Below are 25,958 nucleotides of genomic sequence, written 5' to 3' on the forward strand. Positions count from 1 at the left end.
TATTTTACAAATTTACCACAACCACATAGTGGGGAAAATGAATCGAGTACCTTGTATTATATTTTCAGGTCACAAGGGAAAAAATTATTTAAAATCTGGTACTAATAATTACTTTGGTAAAATACGAGATCAAAGTTACGCAAGAGATGGCCTGTATTCTCGCCTTCCACTGCTCATCATACATTTTCACTTGTAACTGAATAACATTGTCGTCTGACACCATGATTTTGCCTTGACTGCTATTGCAAGAAACTGCCGCCTTACATATTTTTTTTAATTAGAAGTAATTTTATTTGAAATATTATTAAAAAACTAAATGCCGACACTTTTTTAATCAAAAATTTAAATTCTGATTCATCATGTTGTAAAAGATTAGTGCATTTCACATAGTTTTGTCCTCCGTATATGGGTTTTGGGCCCGAGTTCTCATGAAATGACTGTCAATTTTGTTACTTGTAGCCCATGATTAGCTTCGCTAATCTATTTATTGAGTTCTAATTTTTTAGCTCTAACTCGTGATTCCCTGCATATAATACTTCGAAGGGTTTGGTTTACTTCTATAAGGTTCTTCGAGGACTTAAAATCATTTTTCTTGAAATGCTCCTGAGAAGTAAATAAAACGAGCTAGTCCAACTGATTAATAAAGAAAAATGATAATAATTAATTCAGGAGAAAAAAGGAAAAGAAGAATCAATTTGTAGACCTTAATTAATCTTTCAGTGTCTTTGAATTAGGTAATTATCTCTTAATAAGAAACAGAAAGAGTAAGCAATTTACCCATATATTTATCAAAGTTACGGAAATTAAAGTTGTATACTGTTCAAAAGGAATTCCACGTAAATAAGTTGGGTCAATTTCTTTGGGGAAAAAAAGAATAAATCATGTTTATTACTTATATGGTGATATCTTGATGGGACATAGTAATTAGCTAGGTGAATTTTTCATAACACCACCTTCTATCCTCAAATAAGAGCTAGTTTGATATTTAGTGTGGTCTTAAATATGAGATTCCAATCCACTTTATCTCTTATATTTTTTTTAAATAATCTTTGTAGTAGTTACATGTGTTAAAAATTTTATTAAGTAGTAGTTTTATCTAATACTCATGATTAGTAGAGGTATTTTAGCAAGAAGAACATCTATTTATTATAAATAACTAACTTCAACTAACTTTTTTTAATCCCCTCAAAAATTAATCGAGTGTTATATGAAGGACCAAGAGAGTATCTTGATAGGGAACACATAACTAGACAAGAACTGTAAACTTTGAGCCATATGTTTAAATCCTGGGAAAAACAAACCACAAACACGTTTAAATAACAAAACCAAACTAAAATTGAAAGAACATCTATAAAGAGACTGAAAAATGAACAATTTCCCCCAGATATAATAGAGTTACGATACAGAAATATACATGGGAGATGTGTTTGCTATATGTGACGATGCAAAAACGAAAATCTCCATTATTTTCTCCGACAAAATTAAATATACAACCTTTGCATCTCCAATCCCTCCACATATCACAACAAATATATGTCTGTATATAAATATCAACAGTACGAGAGGAAAAAAAAAAGAAAAAGAGAGAGGCCACCCACATACCACAAGTCCACAACCATATCACACCAAATCTTCTTTCCGGGACCATCCAACACAATTAATCTGGCTTAGTACGTGTGGGAATAATTTCAACACACAGCAGTTCATTTAATCCCAGAAAACATCACAGCACCACCAAATCCACCGTAAAGCCCTCCATCATCTGTAACGAGAAAAGAAAAAAAAAACCAGATTAAATAGCCAGAATCAATAATCTGGACAGGGAAAAGGATCAGATTGGTTCAGATTTCAAAACTAGCCAGCTGGTTTCGGAGACCAGCTAGCTCATAGTTTATAATCTGATAATATATAATCAAAACAACTGAAATATACTCACATCACATATCAGTGACCAGCACCGGGGCTGGGAACATCACCGTGTTTTCGATAGAAATCATAATCAGAATAATCATGCGGCGGAGATCGATCGTCCTCGCCGCCATAATCCTCCATTCTCATCTTCTTCTTCTTCTTCTTCTTCTTCAGCTCCTGAGTAGCGATTTTCTCATTATAATTTCCACCACCTGCAGCATCCTCATGGCTTATCAATCTTCTGGAAGTAGCAGAGATCTGTCGGGACATGAGACACAGAAGAACAAGGCAAATGGCCATCACAATGAACACAGATGATCTGGGCGCCATTTCATGATCTATGAAAAAAAGTGGCAGAAGTGGGAGAGAGATATATCAATGGAGAAAGAAAAGCTAAGAAGGAAGAAGGCTTAAAGCTTATAATGCAATGAAAAGGCGTGGGTGCTTTGAATTTATTTATAAGGCATGATCATGGCATGTGCTTCGTTTTGTCAAAAGTAGGGAACGTAGAGCATGATTACGCCCTTACAAAGGTGAGGGCCACAAAGAGCATGCACCAACTTAATATATGGTGTTAATAGACTCCAGAAGCACCTCTCCCTTTTCTCTCTCTCTCTGTCGCCCTTTGTGTCCATTATCGTTACCCAGTGATCGATTCTTTCTGGTGATGACAAACAAGACAAAAAGACAGATATTCATTGGTTCATGTCTATCCTTCATCATATTATGTTTTTCATTAACGGATGATGATGATTGATGAACTAAAGTTGGGTTCCAGTTGAATAAGATATAGACACGATGGATTTTTTTTTTTTCACTCTTCTGACCATTTGACAGCATATAATATCAACTTTGATTTTTAGTTACCGCCGCTAGAAAGTTTTTGATTATTCCATTTTGACTACTGTAGGTTGCCAAAAAAGACAAGCTCAGGAGAGGTCATGTAAAAGATAATAAGATGAGATTAAATCAGAACTGACACCACCATAAAAGGTCTATTTTCATTTGTTATTGAGGCCTTTTTTGTCAGTTTAAAAATAAATTATATACTTGCTTGTTTAAAACAGATGAATATTTGTGCGCACAGATTAATAAGTATGCAGCATATTCGTTTGCTTATATGGATGCTCATATTTGTCTGTTTTCTCTTAACCAGAGACGAAAATGTTTTTTAAAACAAAATGTGAAAATTTACAGTGAAATAGGTGAGTATGAGTTATGTTCATGTGAGCCCAACAAATGTGTATATAAATATGAGTGCTCATACTCGTCTGAATGTGAATGTTCTTACTTATCTATTGCTTATACCAAAAGAGTATATTTGATATTTTTTTTCTGTTTTATACACCAGACAGGTATTGGAAGGTGTAAATAAGGCATTTTGTAGCAGTGTGGAAAAGTTCCTACACCCAAGAGGTGAATGATGTAAAATCAATATGTTAAATGTATCGTAATCAACATGGCGAGCATGCCATTGACCATTGCCCACTCGCTAGCGACAAAATGATAATGTACACTAGTAGTTCAAAAAGCAATAAATTAAAGTGCTATTTTTACCTGGATAAATACTCAGCTGTCTCGCTTTATCCACATGAGCTCAGATAACCCTGATTAAATTGAGAGTTTGAATTTTATAATAGAGATAATTAACTTAGATATATTTTTTAAAACTTTTTAAACCTCGTGTATAAACAATTTATCAATATTTATAAAAATGCCATTGCCATACTTTATAAACGTCAGCGATCTAAAAAACGGTTTACATGACCCTTTAGCCAACTTTCATAATCGTATCGTATTAAACCATAGCCTTGTTTACTGTTATAATTAAAATCACTTATAAGTACATTTTATATTAGTCGAGACAAAATTTTTTCCACATACTTGCTTTTTATTCTGTAAATCACGATTAAAAAGCTACTTATGAGTTATTTTAAATGGGCCCATCAAAATTCATAGTACCATTAAGATCCAATAATAGTCATTTACGTCTAATCTCAACCACCAGGTTGGGAAGGATGCAATTTGAAGCGAAAACATTATGCTTTGAAATCAAATTGTTGATACACTATGTCTTTCCTAATTATATAAAAACTAATATGTATTTCAATTTTATTATTCTACAAATTAACTCTTATTTTTTGAACCGGAGGTCATAGATTAAAGGTACTGTTTGGTACAAAGCATTGAAAATGAGAGATTTGGATTGAGATTGAGATTGCAATTGAACAAAATTATTAAAATAGTATTTAGCATAGGTAATTGCCTATTATATGGGATTAACCAAACCCATATATGTAAGATTGGAGAATATCATGGGGGGAAGTGATATTTCCCAGTCCTATCTCTATGGCTTTGTCTAATCCCATATAACAAGTAATCTCCTATACTAAATATTCTTTTAATGGATTTTCTCAATTATAATTCCAATCCCAATTCCTCATTTTCAATGCCTCCTACCAAACATAACCAAAGAGTATAGCCGAAAACATTGAGTTGGAATGAAAGCAATTGTCCTTCTTAGGATTATTATCCGCTGAATGGAGCTTGCTCCATCCAGTTTTCCATACAGTTCAACAGATGTAATCATAGAGTCAGACCCAAAAAAAGGATTTTATTTACTACCTTCTATCCTTAATATAAGAACTCGTTTAATTTTTATTTTGGTTCTAAATATAAGACCTCAATTCACTTTGTTTCTTATATTTGTCTATTTTTTTAAAGATAATTCTTGTAATAATGGTAGTTCTGGCCAATATAATTGATTAACAAGGATATTTTAAAAAAGACAACACCTATTTATTAGAAGTAACTAATTTAACTAGTTTTCTTAATCTACTCAAATTAATCAACTAACCCTTATATTAAGGACGGGAGATAGTATTTTATTTATTTTTACAGAAAGGGAAGAAGCAAATTGTGTATATTGTGAATTTACTGCAGGTTCTTTATGTGAACACCAACAAGCATTAAATCTGATTACCGTTATTTCTTCACATCATATTATCTCTGCTCTTAATTATAAGACCTATAAATGATGTTTTATAATTAGAACTAGAAGTCGTATTATTTAATTTCCTGTGATTGTTTAACTTTAGCTTTCGATATCACCATTTTTTATTTATTCTTATAAAAATACAGTTGGCCAAAAATATCTCATGAATAGGTTGTAAATGTTATAATTTTATTTCCAATTTCGATGGGTGTCGGGAGATTAACTAACGTGTATGAGAGGGGTCTGTGAGTGTGAGGGGACCTGGCCAGTGCTCGATGTTTAAAAAAAAGGAAGCAGTGATGACAAGTTATGGTAAAATGTTCTTGAAAACCAGATTAAATGGCTCTACATTTATATATATTGCATTAAAAGTTTCTAACACTTAATGTTTATTTATTTGTTTGTTTGTTTGCCCTCAACGCCTATAACGATTTAACTTAAGTTATTTTGGCCAAAAAAATGGAATTTAATCCCAACTTCATACAAAGCTAAAACAAAAGAAAAAGGCTTTGGTTGCATGTAATTTCAAGTATAAATAATTGTTACTGTATATTATTTATGTGATTTATTATAGACTATATTAGACTGTGAATTTCTTACTTTGGGTACCATATCAAGTAATATTATTAATGATTTATAAATAATATAATTTATATATATAGAACAATTTTTTCCCCAATTTCGAGCTCACAAGACAAGGCCACAACATTTTATGCTCTCTCTCTCTCTCTCTCTATATATATATTTCCTTTTGGGTACAATTTTATACTATATATTACTTTTCCGGTCTTTAATATAAGGCCCATTTAACTAATTTGATTAGATTAAGAAAATTAGGTAAGTTAGTTAATTATAAAAAAAGTGACACATTTTTCCTAAAACACCATAATCATCTTTCTTAATACCTCATCTCCCTCTTCTGCTTGATTATGGTTGAGGGAGTATCTATAGGGGTAATTTAGAGAAAATTGATAAATATGAGAAATGGGTCTTATATTTAGGACTAATATCAACTCAAGAATTGTATTTTATATTAAAGACCGGAAGAGTATTTTTTTGGTGACAATTTTTATACTGTATATTAATATGTGTGTCTGCGTGGATGCTTTTTTCTTTGTCCGCATGAAAAGATTTCCCGACACAGAACGGGCGGACCGGCGTCAAGAAATCATCATTGGCGGTGGACACGTAGAAAGGTTGCCACGTCATCACACCTTCAAATATTCTTTTTTCAATCAAAATTTAATTTTTGTTTTGTTAAATAAAAAAGGCGAATAGGAATTTTTTTAAAAATTCCTATTAGTTGGAGCACCTCAGCGTTTACAATAGGCTAATTTTAAAAGAAAACTACATTAATGCGTTTAAATTGATTTGGATTATGTTAAAGGAGATGGTTAAAGACTGAAAAGAAGGGTTGGCACCGACGCTTTGCCTGCGTCCGACACTTGTCATCTAGAAAAAATTGGAATTTTAATTATTAATGAGTTACTATATGAAAAACTGAACCCACGTGAAATTACGTGGCAGGATGTGGGCAATGATCGGAGTATCGGATCATCAAATCAAAGTCAAACTCGCTAAGTGCGCACATATATTCTACCCCTTTCTTAATATAAAAATTAATTAATTAATTTGATTAGATTAAAAAATTAATTAAATTAATTATTTGTAATAAATAAGTATTATTTTTTTAAATTATTCTTCCTAATCAAATTTATTAGTGAAAACTATTGTTACTATAATAAAAATATTGAAAAAAATAAATAAATATTAGAGATGAAATATATATATATATATATTTTTTTTATCAAAACAAAGTCCATATTATTAAAACGCAAAGAAATATTACACTCACTAATAGACTAGCAAAAGAAAGCAAAGAAAGCGGTATATTAAGATCTTAAGGAGAAGATGTGGTACATATTAATACAATTTATCATCTTTAATATAAAAACTAATTGACTAATTTGAATTGATTAAAAAAGTTTATTAAGTTAAATATTCGTGATAAATATGTGTTGTGTTTTCTAAAATACACATATTAAGTAAAACTACTATTTGATAGAACTTTTAATATATATAACCATTATAAGGATTAATTTAAAAAAATAGATAGATATGAAAAATAAAATAGATTAAAACCTTATATTTAAAATTAAATTAGTTTTTATATTAAAAATAAGAGGCAGTATCGTCTAGGTCTCTAGAAGTAGATTACACGCTCACAGAGAATCGAATTTGTAAGCTCCCATTTGGAAAGAGACTCAAGAAAGACGGTTTAATATCATTAATTAGGTCATCGGGTTCCTTGGTCCGCATTCACCGAAAAAGCTTCATTTTCATTTTGATTCGTCCTGTATTATAATAATAAACAGTCATTCACCAAAAAAAAAAAAAACAGTTAAACCCGTTTGATTACCTGTGTTTTTTTGCCTGGCCTAAAAGGTAGAGTCCCAATGCAAGTTTAATTCTTCTATCCATTCACATGTCTCCTCTATCACCGCTTAATTCTTCCGTCATGCCCATGTCATTAATTACCTAGCAGTTAGCACCCGTTTATCAGGCATTTCCACTTTGTTGATTAACAAAACTCAAAAATATACTACCTCTTGTTCTTAATATAAGATATTATTTTACCTTTATTTTGATTCTGAATATAAGACCCCGATCCACTTTGTATCTAATATTTATGTATTTTTTTTTAAGATGGTCCTTCTAATGATGATAGTTTTAGTCAACACACTTAATTAGTAAACATATTTTCGAAAAGACAGCACATATTTATTACAAATAACTAATTTAACTTACTTCCTTAATCTCCTCAAATTAGTTAACTAACTCTTATAATTAGGACTGGAGGTAGTACTATATTATTTGACACGGTTTCTCTCTCTCAACTATATATACATATACACACACAGATATATATATATATATATATAATATTATGAATATGTGTGTGTTTGTGTGCGTCAATTAGTTGAATTTCATGGTTCCCTTTTACTTTTCTTCCTCCAGCATCTGCCACCATTAGACACCGGTCGAGTTAGGATATGAGTTCATAACTAACAAGTCACCACTTGAAAGAATATTATTTGCTGCGCTTAATATAAAAAATAATTGAATATTTAATTTGATACTATTGAATACAAATTTTTTAATTTATTTTGTCTCTTATATTTATTTATTTTTTAAAGGTACTCTTCATATGGTGATTGTACGTATTAAAAATTCTATGATACAGTGATTTCAGTGTACATAATTAATAAGAGTATTTCAGAGAGAACAATATTTATTTATTACAAATACTAACTTAACTAATCTTTTGATATTTAAAAAATTAGATAATAATGCAAGCTTCAAATTAAAAATTCCGAAAGAGGTATATTTTTCTTATATTTTTTAAGGCTTATATGTTGTTTTTATAACATCATAATTATAATTTTCTCCTAATATTAAACCAACAGCTTCCGTTAATAATCAAATCACCTGAAAAGAAATCAAGACAGAAAATCGGCACACACACACACACATGACACATCCCCATGCATCCTCAATTCTATCGTGTATGAACAGTACTCCATCCGATTTTAAATATAATATTTATTTTGTAATGTAATTTACAGTACAAAATAGGTTTATTTAGGACTTATTTTGTAATATAATTTATAGTACAAAATAGGTTTTATATTTAGAACCGGAAGAGTATCATAATATCATCCATTCAAAATTAAAAGTCACCACCCCCAGTTCAATACGGAGAAGACCTTAAACAACACACTTGGAGTTGGAATTTAGAGGGTGTTTGGATAGAAACCAAACTATGGTTTCAGAAGTGCTTTTACGGATTACGAAATAAATATGTGGAGGAGATTATCTCGTTTTGCGGAAAAGTGCTTCTGAAACCATGGTTTTGGGTTTCCCAAACACTCCCTTAGAATAGAATACTGACGCAGATGTTGGTGGCCGGATAGAAGGTCAGTAACATTCTAGAGGGTTAGGTGAGTTCAAAACCTATGCAAAAATGAATGATAGATATTGAGATAGACAACTAAGCCAACAAGAAAATCCATGGGAACATCGTTAAGGTTTACCAAATTGAGGCTGCGTTGGCATTGGATGTCAAAATGAGGGAAAAGGGCATGGAAGTGGATGGCAAAGGCAGTGCCTTTTTTGGAGATAGCAATTATGACGATGTGAATGTTCACCAAATTGAGCTCCCCCTTCCCTCCTATCAATTTTACTTGACCATATGAAAATCCCACGTTAATTAATTGTCCTCCCAACTAGCCAATAATTAATGGCGCAGTTGACGGGTTATTACGAGAAATTGATTATTATTATTATTATTATTAAAAATTACCCACTTCGATTCTTAATATCACAATTATTTAATTAATCTGTGTTAGAGATAAATAACCAAATAAATTATAACAAATGTAACATAATTCCCATTAAATATCTCAGCGTAATGTTAATATATATATTAGTTTATAAGTTAGACAAATTAAATTCATATAAACAACAAATATACGAGATAAAATAGATAGATTAATTTTAAATTTTTAAATTTGTATTTCATAACTTCTGCTTTTATAATGGAAAAAATTGCTGTTCATATTGCGGTGAGGTTAAAAAATGACAAAATGTTGGGGTGTGGTGGCAAAGATGACGCAATTGTCATATATATATATATACTTAACATGTAAGTGATTGACCACGGTGCTTCTTCTTAATCAACTCTTGTCCGTGGGAGAACCAAATTAAACGTGAAGCTTTCATCCTGAAATTTCGCATAAAGTTCCTCTCTAGTCTCGCGACTAGCAGGTCTCTCGCTCTTAATTGGGTGCTCAAAGACCTAAGCCACCTACTCCTAACTTCTAAGTAAACTAATAGTATCTCCACTTTACCCACTGCATTAGCCACTGATTCTCTTCTTAATTACCATCACGAATAACTACCTCTCAGCTCTTAAGTTCCCAATTTTAAACAAACAACATTAAATTAGTGGACAAGTTTTTTTAATATGATTTGTCAACGTTTAATTGCACGGTCATCACTTAAATTCGCCAAGTCATATATTTTTTTTGGGGTTAAATGTGACTAAGTATATTAACATTGAAAGACTAAAAATATGTTTTTATAAATTTAAAGTACTACATTGAAAGCCGATGCAAATTTAGAGGAACGTATTGCCTTCAAATTTTATATTTTATGTTGAATATCAACAAGGATAATCTTCTATGAATTGTCCCTAAGGATAAAAAGCACCGACAAAAAGAAAAACCAGCTAAGCCCAATAAGGCAAACATGAGAAGGACAAAATAAATAAATAAAATCAATCTCATACAGGTGTTCTCGGTGAAGTAGCAAGGGTGTTACGGTGTCGATAACGGTTAATAATTCTTTTCTTGATGTAACAAAAAATCTTATAAAATAAAAAATTATTACTAATATCACACTATAAACTGGATCTTATGTATTTAGAACTGAAGTGGTACTGATTAAGTTAATCTCATGCTATTGTTATTGGCTTTAAAAATTAATATAGACGATTGGTTTGCTAACTTATTTTTAGTTATATATTTTTAATTTGTGGTAATATTGAATTTAAACGATCCCAACTTAATTTTCTCAGGGAATCAAATTTAATTTTTTAAAATGTGATTAACACACTGAACTGAGAATAAAATTCAACAAATACACATTAATTTTAATTTATTCAACGACTCAATTTTATTATAAAAACATGGAGAACACCTTACTACGTAACCTTGCTATAGAAATAAATAATTTATATTTGGGCAGTTAGATATACTTAAAGAAAAAGTACCTGGAAAATGTGAATGTGTGGGGTTTTATGTGTTGATCATTTCATTGGCCAAAAAAAAAATAATTTGATCATTTCATTATTAAATTAATTTATCATTAATATCTGTATTATTAAGATAGTTCTCTAGTATTTATAATCAGCGGGGTTAAGTCAAAGGAGGCATTGAATTAAGATGAGGAATTAGTGGGGAACGTATGAGCGCGTCTGACTAAAATGAACGTTCAAAGCAGGGAAAGTGGGAGTATCGTAGTAAAGTCGCGTGGCTCAAGTCTTCATCCGCGTCGCCTCCTGTTTGCGTGGCTGCCTACTTAGTCAACTCCCACTTCCCTCCCCACCCCCCAAATCGTTTCACGCGCCCTCCCCATTCCCTTCCCTCGCATTTCCACAATTTCAGCCCAATTTTTACTCTCTTCCTTTAACTTTAATCACTCATCCAAGAGAGAGTGCGCGCGCGCGCGTCAGCGCGTGTATGGGGGGAGGGGGATTTTTTTTGAAAAAATTATAAAAAAAGACATTAGAATTACAAAAACGCAGATAAAAACTCTTAATAACTTTATTTTGGGTTTTGACAATAATAATATATCAAGGGTCTTTATCTGTGTTTTTGTAATTTCAAAGTCTTTTTTTGTAATTTCTCTTTCTTTTTTTTGGCAATTTGATTTGAGTTGCTCAATTATCTTGTTACTGTTTTACTATTTGTACTGGTTAATATAAGAATTAATTTAATATTTAATTTGGTTTTAAATATAAAATCTCAATTCATTTTGTCTCATATATTTATTTATTTATTCCAAAATAATCTTTCTTGTAATTACACACATTAAAGGTTTATCAAATAGTAGTTTTAACTAGCACATATGATTACAAAGAGTATTTTAGGAAATATACTACTCCGTTCCTTATTATAAGATCCTTTTAACTAAATTGTGTGGTTTAAGAAAATAATTAAAATTGGTTAAAAGCAATTAATATGTAGCAAATATAATTATTTTTCCAAATATACCCCTATATATAAATGGGCAAACATGAAAGAGTAATAGTGAGATAAATAAATAAAGAGAATGTATTAAATGCATTAAACTATGGGTAAAATAGATAATAATACATTAAATGTTCAGACAAACTCAAAAGGAATTTTATAAAAAGAGACAAACCTATTCAAAAAATTAGATCTTATAATAAGAGATAGAGGGAGAATATATATAACACGTATTTGTTACAAATACTAACTTTACTAATTTCTATTAAAATTGGTCAATTAACTCTTATGTTAAGGATCGGAGGTGGTATAAGGGATCGTTTAACTTTTAATTTGGTTCTAAATATAAGATTTTAATCCACTTTAACTATTATATTTATTCATTTTTTAAAGAAAGTCCTTGTAATAATTGCAAAGTTAAATGTTATCAAGTAATAGTTCTAATCAATATATATGATTAGCAAGAATATTTTAAGAAAGACAACGCTAACTAATTTAACTGATTTACTCAAATTACTCAATTAATTTTTATATTAACTATCAGACATGATTTTTATATTAACTATCAGACATTGTATTAATTGTCAAAGGTGAAAAAACAAGTTAAAGGCACACCCATATAACCATATTGTCGCTTTGTCTGTATTAGTTCAAGTGCAGTTTTGTATGTCTCATATTTATCCTTTTGATCTGGTCAAAAGTAGAATGTACAGTCGACTCGACTCACATGAACAAAAGATTCGATTTCGGGATGTGGGTGGTACCAAAAATCTTAAAATTTTACTTCTTTTGCATACTTATTTCCCTTGTATACAATTTTTTTTTTATTTGATCAAGTTTGTACACAAATTTTAACTGACGTATACATCACAAATATGCTTCGTATGTCCGAATTATATATGTGCACGTATTTATGTGTAATAGTACCATGCAATTATAGTTAAAAATGAACAAGACACAACTCAAAAGCGAATATCTTACAATAATAAAATGCAACCATATAATAAAAAAAAAATTGAAAAGCCAGAAATAAGGGGCACCATACAATTGCGTGAGTTACAAGACACGGCTTTAATTCGCGTCACGGGCTGGTGTGAACCTACGAACTTCGCAAGAAATGAGAAAACCCATAACCCAGCCAGCGTTACATCCTTAACCATTGTCTCTCTGACCTTGTCAACACCCTGTGTTTCTCCCATTATATAAATACTCCCATCATCTAACCCCTCTCTAACCCCTCACCTCCATTTCCCCACCTTCTCTCTCACCTCTCCATTCATTCTTCGATCTCTCATATCTCTAATGGCGAAACGTGTCTTCACGTCCGTGCTGCTCGTCGTTTTTCTCCTGACGTTATCTGCGTCGTTTTCATCTGCCAGGCTATTCAACGGCGTCAATCTCGTGCTCCCCAGCGCTGACAGGGTCTCAGGTGCGGCTGACACGGTGACGGCAGGCCGCGTTCGGTCGTCGGCGATGAGGCTTCGTGCGGTGGCTTTGCGGAGACGCGCCCGGAAATATGGGCCACTGGTTCTTAATATGCTTCCCAAGGGAAACGTTCCGCCGTCAGGACCAAGCAAAGGAACTAACAACGTCAACAACTAAAGGCCGATTCAGGGGTTTATTATTTATTATGGCTTCTCATTGTTCTTGTTAGTTCTTTCATTTTATTGATTTTATTTGCATGTTTCTATGCTTTTAATTGTTGTTTTCTGTAGAATGTAAATATATACTTCATCTTCTAGTTGTAGGGTTGATATAATTTGCTTAGTTTATACAGATTCAGGTTCTGTCAGATTAGAATTGTTCTGTTCTCTATGTGATGAGATACAAATAAAATAGGAATTCAAATTGGATCTTGGAATATGATATGCATGCCACATTTTTCATTCCAAGCCTTGCTATTCGTTTTATATTTTTATTATTAAAACATATTTGATTGACCTGGGTGATTAATCAATCATTTTGGATGCGTTACTTCTCAATATAATATATATGCGCCAGGAAAAATAATAATTCTTAGAGTCTTAAAAAAATGGGGCTACCTGATAATTTCCAGCTAATGAAAAGACGGTGCGTAGAGGCATGTTTAATATTTATTTCGAGTGTTGAAAATTGAAATTGAAACCACGTTAAAAATAAATAATTTATTTGACGTACATGTAAGTGGTTTTCAACCGCCTATTTTTTGTCGTAGAAAAAAAAAGAAGATTTTATAGGTTTAGCTTTCAGAGCACGAAAGGCATGGCTGAAAATCACACTACTATTTTATTCGAAACCTAAATGAGAAGCTAAATATTTAGATCTCTTGAGTGTTTTTTCCCCTTGGTTTGTGTGTGAAAGAGAGAGGCTGGGAAGTGGCCGATATAAAGCAAACCAAAGGCTCCTAGATGATTATTTTACAGAAACATCTTGGTCAAATTCAAGAAATTGGAGAATGAAGAATTTTAATATTCTCTAGATTTTGATGTTAGCGGATTAAAATTGACAATAATGATGGTCATCTTCTCTCTCCCCCCCTTTGTTTATGTTGAACTTTAGAGGGGAAGAAAAAAAGGTAAACTATACCGATTGACGAAACAGAGCAATATGAGCCAACCACTTGCATACATGGCTCCAAAATAAATGCAGAATAAGAAATTTAACACGAATGTTAAGATAAAATATAGACGGACCTGGCCCAATATCTTAAAAGACCCAAATGACAACCTATTTCCATATGTTTAATTCTTTGGTAAAATCAACGGCAAAAAAAAAAAAAGTCTTTGGTAAAATCAAGAGGAATTGGGTCTAACAGAATAGTTAGTTCCCACAGCATAACGAACCAAAGTTTGAATCATCGCTCGAAGAGATGATCACATTTAGTTCCTGACGGTGTCTCGAATATGATTGCCTCTGTTAAGAGAATATCTATACTTTAGAGAAAAAAATCTTTGATAAAAAAATAGGGTTAGTTGCTAGTTGAATTATACTATCACTACCTATAAGATATAATTGATTAATTTGAGAAGAGTAATAAAATTACTCAATTACTTTAACGTATTTATATTTATCATTTTTCTCCAAGTTAATATGACTCAATTATGAATTGATATATAATTTAATGATACACATAAATATATTAAAGATATCATGTAATATATGTTGTAATTAAATAATTTAATATTTTTTTAATCTTTTTAAATTAACCAACCGGATTTTATACTAAGGACTGGATGTAACATTATTGCCTTCTTGTCACAACAAATGTTTATTGGTTTTACATCTCTGATCTTCAAGTCTTGTAATAATCCAACCATCCACATTACCTTTGACAAAATGCTACCTTTGTCTTGTAAAATGGTTGATAGCTTCTCCTTTTTCTTTGTTTTTTTCATCCCTGTATTATTTTGGAAGCACTGCCATCCACTGAGCCAATATGTACACGGCCTCGGCTTGGCCGGCGTCGTCCACAAATTAACCATTCTTCACGGGACTCTTGTCATTTTAAACTTTGCTAAGAAATGAGAACATCCTCTTCCCCCCACCAAAAAAAAAAAAAGCTCTGCCTCAAATTAAATAGCAAGCACTCTAATATCTATATAATTGCCTTTTATTTTGGCGTCATCACTTATTTATCTTAGGATTAATATCCATAATAACTTCGGCCAGATTCTAGGTCTTAAAATATATGTTACTACCTCCGGTCTTAAATATAAAAGCTAGTTGACTAATTTGAGTAGATTAAAGAAACAAGTTAAGTTATTTATTTGTAATAAATAGATGTTATATTTCTTAAAATATCTTTACTAATCAATCAAGTGTATTGTCTATAATTATCATTATTAGAATGACTATTTTAAGAAAAAATAAATAAAAAAATAAATTATGATCTTATATTTAAGATAAAAATTAAACAGAATTTTATATTAAGTACTGGTGGTAGTGTGTTGTTTTTGACGAGGCAATGTCTGTACATGGATTGTGTATACATACATGCGAGCCGCCAGATATGACCAGCGGCACTCGTTGTTATTGACTCTGATTTTCTTAGTTGACCGCCAGATGCAAAGGCTAATCAAAGACAAAGTCCTCAGAGGCTGAAGCATTTTGGCCTTGTTGCCTGACCTGCTGGTTTCTCGTCGGAACCACATTTCACTTTTCTTTTTCTTTTTCTTTTTTTTTTGACTAAGACAAAATGATATATATATATATATATATATTTGTATATATGTTTATATATAAGACTGAGGAGAAGAAGCGTTTAAAGGTTACAATAAGACAACCGGCAAATAAACTGCTCAAAATAACTAAGAAAAGAGGGCAAGGAAACAACATGAATAGAATGAGGAGAGAAATTAGATAAAAGAGATAAAACTGAATCAAGAAACTTGGAGCAGTGAATCCGTAGTTTTAAAAGATTAGAGGAGCTCTATAATTGCATCTACGTGAAAATTCCTGCAATTCACTTTTCTTTTTTCTACTGGAGAAAATAAAAAGAAAAAAAATATCCGTGGCATTTGGATTTTCTGGTTTGTCATTCTTTCTATTTTCTCATTAAAATATCTATTCACATGTATTAGTTTTATTGAATGAATTGAATAACGAATTGTATGTCAATGAATATTTAAGTTCTTTCAGAAATATTCTTTTAAGGGGAAATAACTTATTAAAGTTCTCTGTTTTTTTTTTTTTGGGGTGCTGTGGGAAGCAATTAAATTATGGGATGTCGGGCCGTTTTTTTTCTTGTTCAATCGGGCCTTGGGCCTCATCACATGAACTCGAATAAGGGGGAACCTCATTGAAGTAAAATGGGTCTGAAGCCCATGAAAGATGGAAATATAGATCTTTCCGTCAAATTGTTTGGGCACTCCATTGGAACAGGCCCAGAAGAAAAGCACGCACACCAGAAGACCAGGAACGTATTGTTTTTTTGGGTGTGTAAGAGGGCCTAAGGCCCAAAACAAGGAAATCCGTATTCACTATCAGGCCCAAAATCTAAACAATGGGGGAAAATGTTCCCAAAAAAAAAGCGGCAACTCCTCTGCAACCTGCCATTCTAGTGAGAGGATGGGAAGAGCAGAGGAGATGATCCATTTCCTACCGTTCTTCTTTCTACTCACAGGCTCATAGCTGTCGGTGTTCGAATGACTTGGGGAATTGAAGAACAGCAAGCCAAGCAATTGGGGACCATTTTCTTTTTCGGCCAAAAGGTACAGTTTAATTCAATTGATAAAATTAAAATATTTCTTATGCTAATGAATAGTAGGAATATTTTACATTCCATACACTAAAAAAAGAATGTGTTTAGCATGGAATAAGTTCCTATCTCGTGTCTTTAATATAAGAGTTAGTTAGATAACTAATTTTGAAAGATAAAAAAATTAGTTAAATTGGTTAATTGTAATAAATTTGCATATTTAATTATGTGTATTGAAATTAATTTTTTGTGGGAATTCTTTACATTGATAAGAATATTTTAGATAAAACATTATAGATTTGGAGCACAAAATTAATTAGGATTTTATATTTATAACTAAATCTAAGTTTTCAAATAATTCTCATATTAAAAACCGGATGCAGCAATTCATAACACCGTTTCTAAATAATTTCAAGAGAAATTTTGTTTTCCATTCACTTCTGTGTTTTTTTTTGGGGGGGGGGGAATCAAATAAAGCAATCCTTGAAACAATTAAAATCTTTTCACTGTTTTTTGTTTATAATGAAATGCAAGTTATAGGGATATTTACCGTGATTAATTAATATTCACGAGTCTGTATTAAAATGATAATATAGGGTGACAGAGCCTCTTACAGAGATGTAAAAACAAAATGGAAAGTATATTTTTAACTTTTTAGCTTCAGCAAGGTTTATTTTAGTCCTTTAACTTCAAAAAATAAAGTCCTTTAATCCTAAAACTGTTAACAAAAATGATGATATTAAATTTTTAAATGCAAATAAAACAGTACTAAATGCTAATATATTAAGCTTAACATTCAAAACAACTATGATTGTTACAAAAAATTATCATTTAAGACTAATAATTTTAGAGTTAAAAGACTAAAAGTGTACTTTTTAAAATTAAGAGACTAAACTAAAGTTTTACATAAAGTTAAACAACTCAATGTATACTTTAACCTATCACAATGATCTGATAGGCTAAAATTATGCAGACAGCTAGAGATTTGATAGTTAGCTTTTGGGACATCTAATAGAAGGACCAATACCACAAATCAATCGGTCAGGGCAGGAAATATTCTCTAAAAGCATATAAAGGTGACTTGTATATGCTTTGTCAACTTTTAATATGACGTATTTTTGTTTTCAACCAACTCCACAGAATTTAAGCACAAACATAATTCATATAATTAACGGTAAAGTAACAATCTTAATAATTCAGGCAAAAAAAAAAAACAATCTTAATAATTCAACAAATCATGTGTCAACATTTATAATTGTATAATCCAGGCTTTTACTGTTCATAATTTCCCAACTACGATTATTCCCCGTGCTCTTGTGGCATCTGCAATTTTTCTGCCTCCATAATTGTAGATTTTACTTTTATATTTTTTTAATATTTTTAGCATTAAACGCCAAAAACAAAATTGAATCATGTTTAATCATCATCGCCATGAAAAGAATCCTGCAGTGCACATGATCATTAATGTGTTCATTACGCTTCTAAACAAATTGATTTATCTTTAGTGGGGCCCTCCCAAAATTGATCCAAAAACAAGAGTTATCCTCTATTTAAAAAAAAATAAAATCCAGAACGATCCTTTTTCTTCATCATCTTCTTCCTTTATTTTTTAAGAGACTGGTACCTCAAGGCCCCATAATATATAAGACTGAGTCACAAACTTCGTATTGGGAAAAAAAAAAAAGTTTAATTAAGTGTTTAGTGTTAGAGTTAGAAATAATTAGTAATTAATGAGTATTATTAATATTAATATTAATTTTCAAATGAAATATTTATCCATTATCCAAAAATGATTGGAAAAAAAAAAAAACAGGCCTGTTGATGACCTGTCACGAAAGAAAAGGACCGTATTTGCAACAGGTTTGTCTGGTTTTGGTCTTCGCTCAGTTCTTGCTCTCAAGTTTATATATTGCTCTGTATCTTCCCGATAATGCAAGCAAGAAGAGTGGATTGAGAAGGTTAGGTGAATTTCATCCATGGCAAAGCTGAAACAGAGCAACTCTGCTTGTGTGTGTCTGGTTATTATCTTCTTCCTCAGTGCTTCCTCTGTTTCAATTTGTGCGCGCGTGGCACCTCTCTTGCAGACCTACGAGAAATCGATCTTCACCTCAGACTTTCACTCCATTTACGACACTTCCAAGTATGGTATACTTCAGCTCAACAACGGTTTGGGTCGGACGCCTCAGATGGGGTTCGTTTCTCACTTTTTCCCTCCGTCTTCCCTGTGCTTTCTATTCTCAAGTTGAAGCCTTGAAGGTTTTCTCCGGGTCATGTCGATTGATTGGAATTATTGATTAGATTTTCTTTCCTTTTTACATGTTTCTCCATTCTTTTTTTGTATTTTCATGGTTGTTACCTCTTATTTGCAAAGACCCGCATGCATAAATGCAGTCTATCGCTATTGATTGACTGCGAAATTTATTATTAGGCTGTGGCACTGATACATTGCTTGTGGCTGAAGTTTAATGTTTCTATATAATTTTTTGTTTTAGTTGCAGAAATGTTAATACGGGTCTGTTATGACGATGACTTATGTTACATGATTTGTTTTTGTTTTTCTTTTTGTAGGTGGAATAGCTGGAACTTCTTTGCCTGCAATATTAATGAAACAGTCATTAAGGAGACAGGTTCTTTTTTGGCCTCTGCACAACAGTTTATTTACGCATTCTTTCCATTTTCTTGATAAATTTCTATATACGTGACGGATTTTGGTGTCTCATAAGCAAGAGAAATCTTTTGAGCTGCTGATAAACTAAAGAAATAATGTGCGCGGGACGTAGAGTGTGTGTGTGTGTGTGTAAAGAAGCCTGCTAGTTGACTTATCCCAACCATATTGATTGTTTTCGTTGAAAGCCAATTACGAATCTACCCACCTAGTGGTTCCAACCAAGGAAAGATGACAGATAGCGAAATATGTAACTGTATAAACAATGAATAAGTGCGCCCCACTTGGGGGGCTGTCAGGACTCTAAATTAAAAAAAATTGTTCAATATGGTGAAGAAGTCTCGTTATTTTTTCTCATAAAGTGACACAAAACGGTGATCACTCATCAAAGGACAGCAACTAAAGTGCATTTCATTCTGAAAATACTCTTTATAAGCATGCATGTGCTTATACGTAATTTCCAACCTGGACTTGTTAAACATAATATCCTTATCTCTTACTTTGTTAAAACAAAGTTTATCTAAGGCTTATTGAAATACAATTACTAGAAAATTGTGAAACTTAATTTTAGTCTGCACATAGACATTAAAGGATAAGAAAGAGTTTTCTTTCTTGCGTTGGGATAGAATAAATTTATAAGAAAGGGAGAAATGACAAATTCTCTTGAAGCTAATGTATTCAGAAGCATTTCCTTTGGCTGGGGGTGGACCTGGCTCCCTTAGTCTACTGTTCTGCCTATGCTTCATATAACTCCTCATTCCTGGTATGACACATACTTACTTGAAAACAATAAATGAGTGAAGGACTTTGTGGATTTTTAATTAAGTTAGAGCTTAAGAGGCTTCAGAGATCACAGGCGCATATTTATCTCATTATGGTACTGTGTAAGATCTGATATTCATGAGTTTGTGTTGTTGGAAATTGTTGCTTTCTTCCTCTCTGTTAGTTTTGCTATGTATGACTTGAACTTGAACTTGTATTTAGTATGCTACCTGTTGCTAGTTTATTTAGAACATATATATATCATGGTTGTACTTGATATTTATATTTACAAATTATGCACACAAGCATTCGTGCCCTGCACTCAGTCGTAAATTTTGTACCAGACCTGAATAATTTTTTCCCTTTTACTTGCTACAGTCTTTGCTTGGACTGTTCAATTAAAGCATAAATCTAGTAATGCACATTTTTGTGAGAATGTTGCCAATGGCATTGCAGAGGAAGAGATGCTTATTTGTTTTTATTTATTTACGTTTTTGAAAATCAAGGAACACTGCACAAAGCCACAAATAAAGCACCTTTTCAGCAAATGATATCCTTTTATTAAACAACTAAATGGTATTATTGATTAAGATGGTGTGTGATATTTTGTCTCACTGATGGAGTGATAATGATAGTTTTGCTTTTACCCTCACCGGTTTGTAACTAACTTTACTGATATGACTTTTGTTTATCCAGCTGATGCACTTGTATCAACGGGTTTGGCTGATTTAGGTTATGTGTACGTCAACATAGGTATTATTCTAGCATCTTCTCAATGAAACATTATTTTCTAACTCTTGGACTCATTTTGATATTGTTTACTGTAGATGATTGCTGGTCTTCTGCAGCAAGAAATTCAAAGGTAAGCTGAATCACGTTCCTTTCAAGCAAAATTAAATCAGCAGGAACAATCTTCTAGGCCATCATCCTTCTTTTTATCGTATGACATTGTTCTTTCACTTGGATGTTAAAATAATTGTACCTATTAGCATTTAATGCATCTTGTTAATGTGGCAAACCTTAAATTGATATAACTATTAAATTACCGTATAGTTAGTTATCTTTAATCCTGAAGTGATGCTTTCCTTAAAGCTCTCTTTCCCTCTCAATTACAAGAGTCACTAGGCCTTGAATGACGGGAGCAGGGAATAATTTCTTTACACTTTAATCGCTCATCTGTGCTCCGTAGTGGCAGATCCTGATGGTTAATAAAGTAGCAAAGCTTGTACACACTCTGTTCATCTTCCATGTGAATGAAAGATCTGATAGAACCTTCAAGCTCTCTGTCCCTCTCAATTACAAGAGTCACTAGGCCTTGAATGACGGGAGCAGGGAATAATTTCTTTATACTTTAATCGCTCATCTGTGCTCCGTAGTGGCTGATCCTGATGGTTAATAAAGTAGCAAAGCTTGTACACACTCTGTTCATCTTCCATGTGAATGAAAGATCTGATAGAACCTTTGGATAATTTTGATATTATTTAAGTAAGAAGACAGCAAAAATTCTCCACTGTTTCAGTGAAAAAGGCTGATCTATGAAACAACAGCAGAATGGACCATAAACATTACTGTTAATAGAGAAAATTACAAAGAAACAGATGGAACAGTAGAGATGTGTTTTCCTAGCTCAAGAGGCTTGGGGATCTCCAAGCAAACCTTCCATGAATCTTCGTACTCTGCCTCCAGCCTTCCTTTTGGGGGGGGGGGGGGCGATATTATTCCTTCCAACAAACTCATACTCTCTCTTCCGCCTCACCAACCCTCAAACGGCTTGATGAGGTGAGTTAATGATATTCATGCCCTGATTTTACCACCTCATCCATTTTCCCCTTTAGGAATATTTCAGAATTTCAGAATACCATTAATGTTGGTGTTAGTTGGATTCCCAGCCTTGGGCCCATCTGATTCTTATGGCTTTACATAAATATTTGTTTACTTCTTACGTTGTTTGTTTGGTTCTGTAGGGTCAACTGGTCCCTGATCCTAAGACTTTTCCATCAGGAATCAAAGCTCTTGCAGATTATGTACACAAAAAGGGGCTTAAGCTTGGTATATATTCTGATGCAGGGTACGATGGATAATATAATGAAACCTAGCCAGATGTTTGAAAAATCCATTCCAGAATTAAACATGCTCATATTGAATGTGTCCAAGTGACTTTTAATTACCTGCTTAATATTCTTTTTCTTGGTATTAGGGTATTTACATGTCAAGTCCGACCAGGATCACTTTTCCATGAAGTTGATGATGCAGACACATTTGCCTCTTGGGTTAGTTACCATTATCTCATGTTATGATAGCAAACTAGAACTGATATAAATTAGTTTTGTATCATCACATAACTTTTAGGATTCATGTGCTGGTATGTGAGCACACTTGTGTGAAAGAAAAACAGTAGCTGAGAGTTGAGATTGAAGTTCCCATTAGAACCATTGTGAAACCCAAATTTGGATCAGTTCAGGTTTGGTTGTCATGATGGCCTTTGGGTTAATGCAAAATCCAAAGGTTGGTTTTGTGTTGTTCTATGCATGTATTTATATTAAGTGGCACACAATCAGAGCCACAGCATTAATTCAGACTGTCATAAAGAAATAATCAAGTCATTCCTGAAATTTGTTGTCATCATTTGATGTTCCTAACTAGGACATGTGAACATTATTCCTTCAAAAATGTTGAAAGAGTAGTTTCATGCTCAAAGATAGACTGAGCTTGAACGCCTATCTTGAGGTGCTTCTGGAGTCATTCTTTTGTAGCTAGACATTTCATTTGCATTGGTGATGTTTTGAGTCAATAGATGTTATTTGGTCCCCAAAAAAAAAAAAAAATCAATAGATGTTATGTTTCCATCATTGCATCATTTTGGTTCACTTCTTTTACCAGGATATAGATTATTTGAAGTATGACAACTGCTACAATCTGGGCATCCCGCCAAAAAAAAGGTATCTGCAGTCTAAGGTAGTTGCTAACGAAGCAACGCTTAGCACGTGTGAATTGATAGTGTTTCCCTATGTTTCCAGATACCCACCAATGCGTGATGCCCTGAATGCATCTGGACGTGCAATTTTCTATTCACTATGTGAATGGTATTCAGCTGTCTGTTCTATCGTTTGATATTTGTTGGTTTTGACAGTTGATTTTTCATGCATCTTTTTTCTTTTTGTTCTACAGGGGTGTCGATGACCCTGCTTTATGGGCAGGCAAGGTTGGAAACAGTTGGCGCACAACTGATGACATCAATGATTCATGGGTCAGGTGAAAACTCGGGACTTTGACTAATAGGTGGTGAAGAAATTTAGTTTGGTACAAAGGCACTTTAGATAATTGCGGCTAACTGGAAATAAAAATTATCTTGGACGTTAGCTTGATTCCCTTGATTGCTGCCTTTTTAAATTATATTGGGATTGTTTTCTATCAAATGCTGTTCCAGTAATATGCTGACAAAGTGCGTGTGGAAGATGTGATATCGGAATTACTGGGTAGTACATTGTAATCTAAAAAGAGTTCATTCAATCATCAGGCACCTATTATAATACTATATCTAAAAGGAGAGCCCTTTATATAGTAATAGGGCTGTAACACTGGGAATTTTAAATTATCGGGTGAATATGGTTAGTAATTTGAAATTTAGTGTTTTCTGAAATATGAATTTTACTTATTCCGAATAATCTTGTCATCTACGTTAAGGTTTGCTATTGTAGTCAACCTAAGACCGATCAGATCATCAGACTTTCCTTATTGAGTAGTGACACTGTAATAAGTTGGAGATAGAACAAGTTGATTAAGTGAATTTGTTAGTAGAGGGAATAAGGAGGTTGTTATATTCAGTTTTGTTAACTGATATACATATTAGTGGAAGTTAAATAAGCTTTTTAGTGAATCATTTCTTATGTAAGACTTTGACATGCCTCTTGGTACGAGAGCCAATTGATCTGAGAGGATTATGAAGGACACACGCAGTCAAGATTGTGTTGGAGAAATATAATAGGGGCTTGAGAAAACTAGAGAGAACATTCACCAGTTGCGAGGGCCTGTATTGGTTATGGCTGTGACTATTTATGATTAAAGGATATACAGAATCACCGTGGTAGAAATGGCACTACCATAGAGTTGGCGTTGCATTTTTTTCTAATTTCTGGAATATGGTATTTCAACGTCTATAACAAAATTCAGGATGACTAATATAAATACTTGATGCAATCCCACTGAAAGTATGTATTTATGTGATGAAAATTATTCTCGGATGAGAATAACAAAATCTTATCCTACTAAGTGGGCAATATACCATTCATTGAAAGATCTTGATTGATGACTTCGTTAAGTGTCTTGGTCCCGCTCTACATCTCTTTATAGGGCTAAAGACTATCTGCTCCCCTCTCTGGCATCTCCGTTGGCCTTCTTTGCACATAACAAACCATCTTAAATAACGCCTTCCTCCATTTCAACCTCCTAGTTTGTAGTATCGATCCCAAATGCTTTGCCCTTTGTGTTATGGACTTTGTGATAACGCTCATGATAATTTTATGTCTCATCCCATATCAATAACAAGCTTTGTCATTGGATTTAATATATATAAATTGTTATTATTCATGTTACAACCATGGAAAACTATACATCAATAGCAACAATTTTCTGACAAGGTGGCTGTACACGGATAAAAAATGGTTTTCTTGTCCAGCATGACAACTATTGCTGATCTGAATGACAAGTGGGCAGCTTATGCTGGTCCTGGAGGATGGAATGGTAAAATTTATGTATTTTTCTAGTAATTTCTGTAAACCAGTTGATAACCATTCTTGTTTATTCTGCATGTTATCTCTCTTGGACAGACCCGATATGCTGGAGTTGGCAATGGTGGCATGACTTTCCCGGAATACCGTAGTCACTTTAGCATCTGGGCATTAATGAAGGTGTTGCTTTTAAGTTCTGTTGTTCTTTTTCCTTCCCCTTCTCTGTCACTTCAATTGCTTTGTTCATGGATTGTTGTATATGACCAAATGGTTTTAGTAATCACCTTCTTGTCATATAGTATTTTCCATTCCATTTGTTGCATGGGCAGGAAAGTTTACTGCTGGTAACATTTTCTTTTACAATCTGATCAGTTTGAGATTGTTAACTAGTTTATCTATGACATGAAGGTAATCCTTTATGTTTACCTTTGTTATTTGTGGCCGTAATTGTTGAAAGCCAACCATCGAGAAACTTGAAGTGTCACAATAGATGACACAAACTATGGGCATAGCCATGTCTTCTCAGTTGTCAAGATTGTGAACTTGTGAATGCAGGCTCCCTTGTTAATTGGATCTGATTTGAGAAGTATGAGTCAGGAAACATATTTGATTTTCAGCAATAGAGAAGTTATTGGCTTAAACCAAGGTAGCAACAATCCTTCCCTTTTTCTGAGCCATCATACTATGTGTAATGCTTCTTAATCTTTTTTGGTGGTTATGTGTATCTTTTTTTTTTCCCCTTTCCCAATCATTTATCTCATTCAGGAATTTGTGGTAGGTAATTGTATTATATTCTATGCAGATTCACTTGGAGTTCAGGGGAGGAAGGTTCAAGTTTCTGGAAAAGATGGTTGCCGTCAGGTCATATCTTTTGCACTACCTCTTACTGCATTTGTGCAATGAAGCCCGG

General features: G+C 32.8%; 2 protein-coding genes and 1 long non-coding RNA gene across 4 annotated transcripts; 2 read left to right on the forward strand and 1 right to left on the reverse strand.

Annotated features, from left to right (window-relative positions):
• Positions 1-1,317: 1,317 nt before the first annotated feature.
• On the reverse strand, positions 1,318-2,390 carry LOC114749552 (uncharacterized). The gene is made up of 2 exons (XR_003740566.1): positions 1,937-2,390; positions 1,318-1,762 (listed from the first exon to the last, which is right to left on the reverse strand). It is a non-coding gene; the product is annotated as an uncharacterized LOC114749552 (long non-coding RNA).
• A 16,386-nt stretch (positions 2,391-18,776) lies between these two features.
• LOC114749550 (alpha-galactosidase 3) lies at positions 18,777-25,143 on the forward strand. Of its 2 annotated transcripts, none has more exons than XM_028938051.1 (10): positions 18,777-19,085; positions 19,463-19,521; positions 21,018-21,074; positions 21,149-21,183; positions 22,286-22,389; positions 22,519-22,591; positions 23,202-23,260; positions 23,339-23,404; positions 23,490-23,573; positions 24,997-25,143. In XM_028938051.1, exons 1-10 carry the CDS (start codon positions 18,871-18,873, stop codon positions 25,082-25,084), a joined length of 840 nt encoding a protein of 279 aa, XP_028793884.1. In that variant the 5' UTR covers positions 18,777-18,870; the 3' UTR covers positions 25,085-25,143. The 2 variants fall into 2 exon arrangements, with proteins under 2 accessions (XP_028793884.1, XP_028793885.1); XM_028938052.1 differs by having other exon boundaries at positions 24,959-25,036.
• A 21-nt stretch (positions 25,144-25,164) lies between these two features.
• Positions 25,165-25,952, forward strand: LOC114749551 (alpha-galactosidase 3-like). The gene is made up of 3 exons (XM_028938053.1): positions 25,165-25,228; positions 25,604-25,694; positions 25,851-25,952. The coding sequence occupies exons 1-3, from the start codon at positions 25,178-25,180 to the stop codon at positions 25,949-25,951; spliced, it is 243 nt and encodes an 80-aa protein (XP_028793886.1). The 5' UTR covers positions 25,165-25,177; the 3' UTR covers position 25,952.
• Positions 25,953-25,958: the final 6 nt, after the last annotated feature.

The sequence above is a fragment of the Neltuma alba genome, unplaced genomic scaffold, assembly GCF_004799145.2.
Source record: "Neltuma alba isolate B1F8T4 unplaced genomic scaffold, ASM479914v2 tig00006093_pilon, whole genome shotgun sequence".
NCBI classification, from domain to species: Eukaryota; Viridiplantae; Streptophyta; class Magnoliopsida; order Fabales; family Fabaceae; genus Neltuma; species Neltuma alba.

What these genes read in the sequence shown, in the direction of transcription:
- LOC114749550 (XM_028938051.1), top strand. Translation starts at nt 18,871, where the DNA reads ATGGCAAAGCTGAAACAGAGCAACTCTGCTTGTGTGTGTCTGGTTATT. An exon ending in CTGCAGCAAGAAATTCAAAG is followed by an intron (nt 21,184 to 22,285) that starts GTAAGCTGAATC and finishes TTGGTTCTGTAG; the next exon opens with GGTCAACTGGTCCCTGATCC. An exon ending in ATCAATGATTCATGGGTCAG is followed by an intron (nt 23,574 to 24,996) that starts GTGAAAACTCGG and finishes TTTCTTGTCCAG; the next exon opens with CATGACAACTATTGCTGATC.
- LOC114749551 (XM_028938053.1), top strand. Translation starts at nt 25,178, where the DNA reads ATGACTTTCCCGGAATACCGTAGTCACTTTAGCATCTGGGCATTAATG. An exon ending in GCATCTGGGCATTAATGAAG is followed by an intron (nt 25,229 to 25,603) that starts GTGTTGCTTTTA and finishes TTGTGAATGCAG; the next exon opens with GCTCCCTTGTTAATTGGATC. An exon ending in AGTTATTGGCTTAAACCAAG is followed by an intron (nt 25,695 to 25,850) that starts GTAGCAACAATC and finishes TATTCTATGCAG; the next exon opens with ATTCACTTGGAGTTCAGGGG.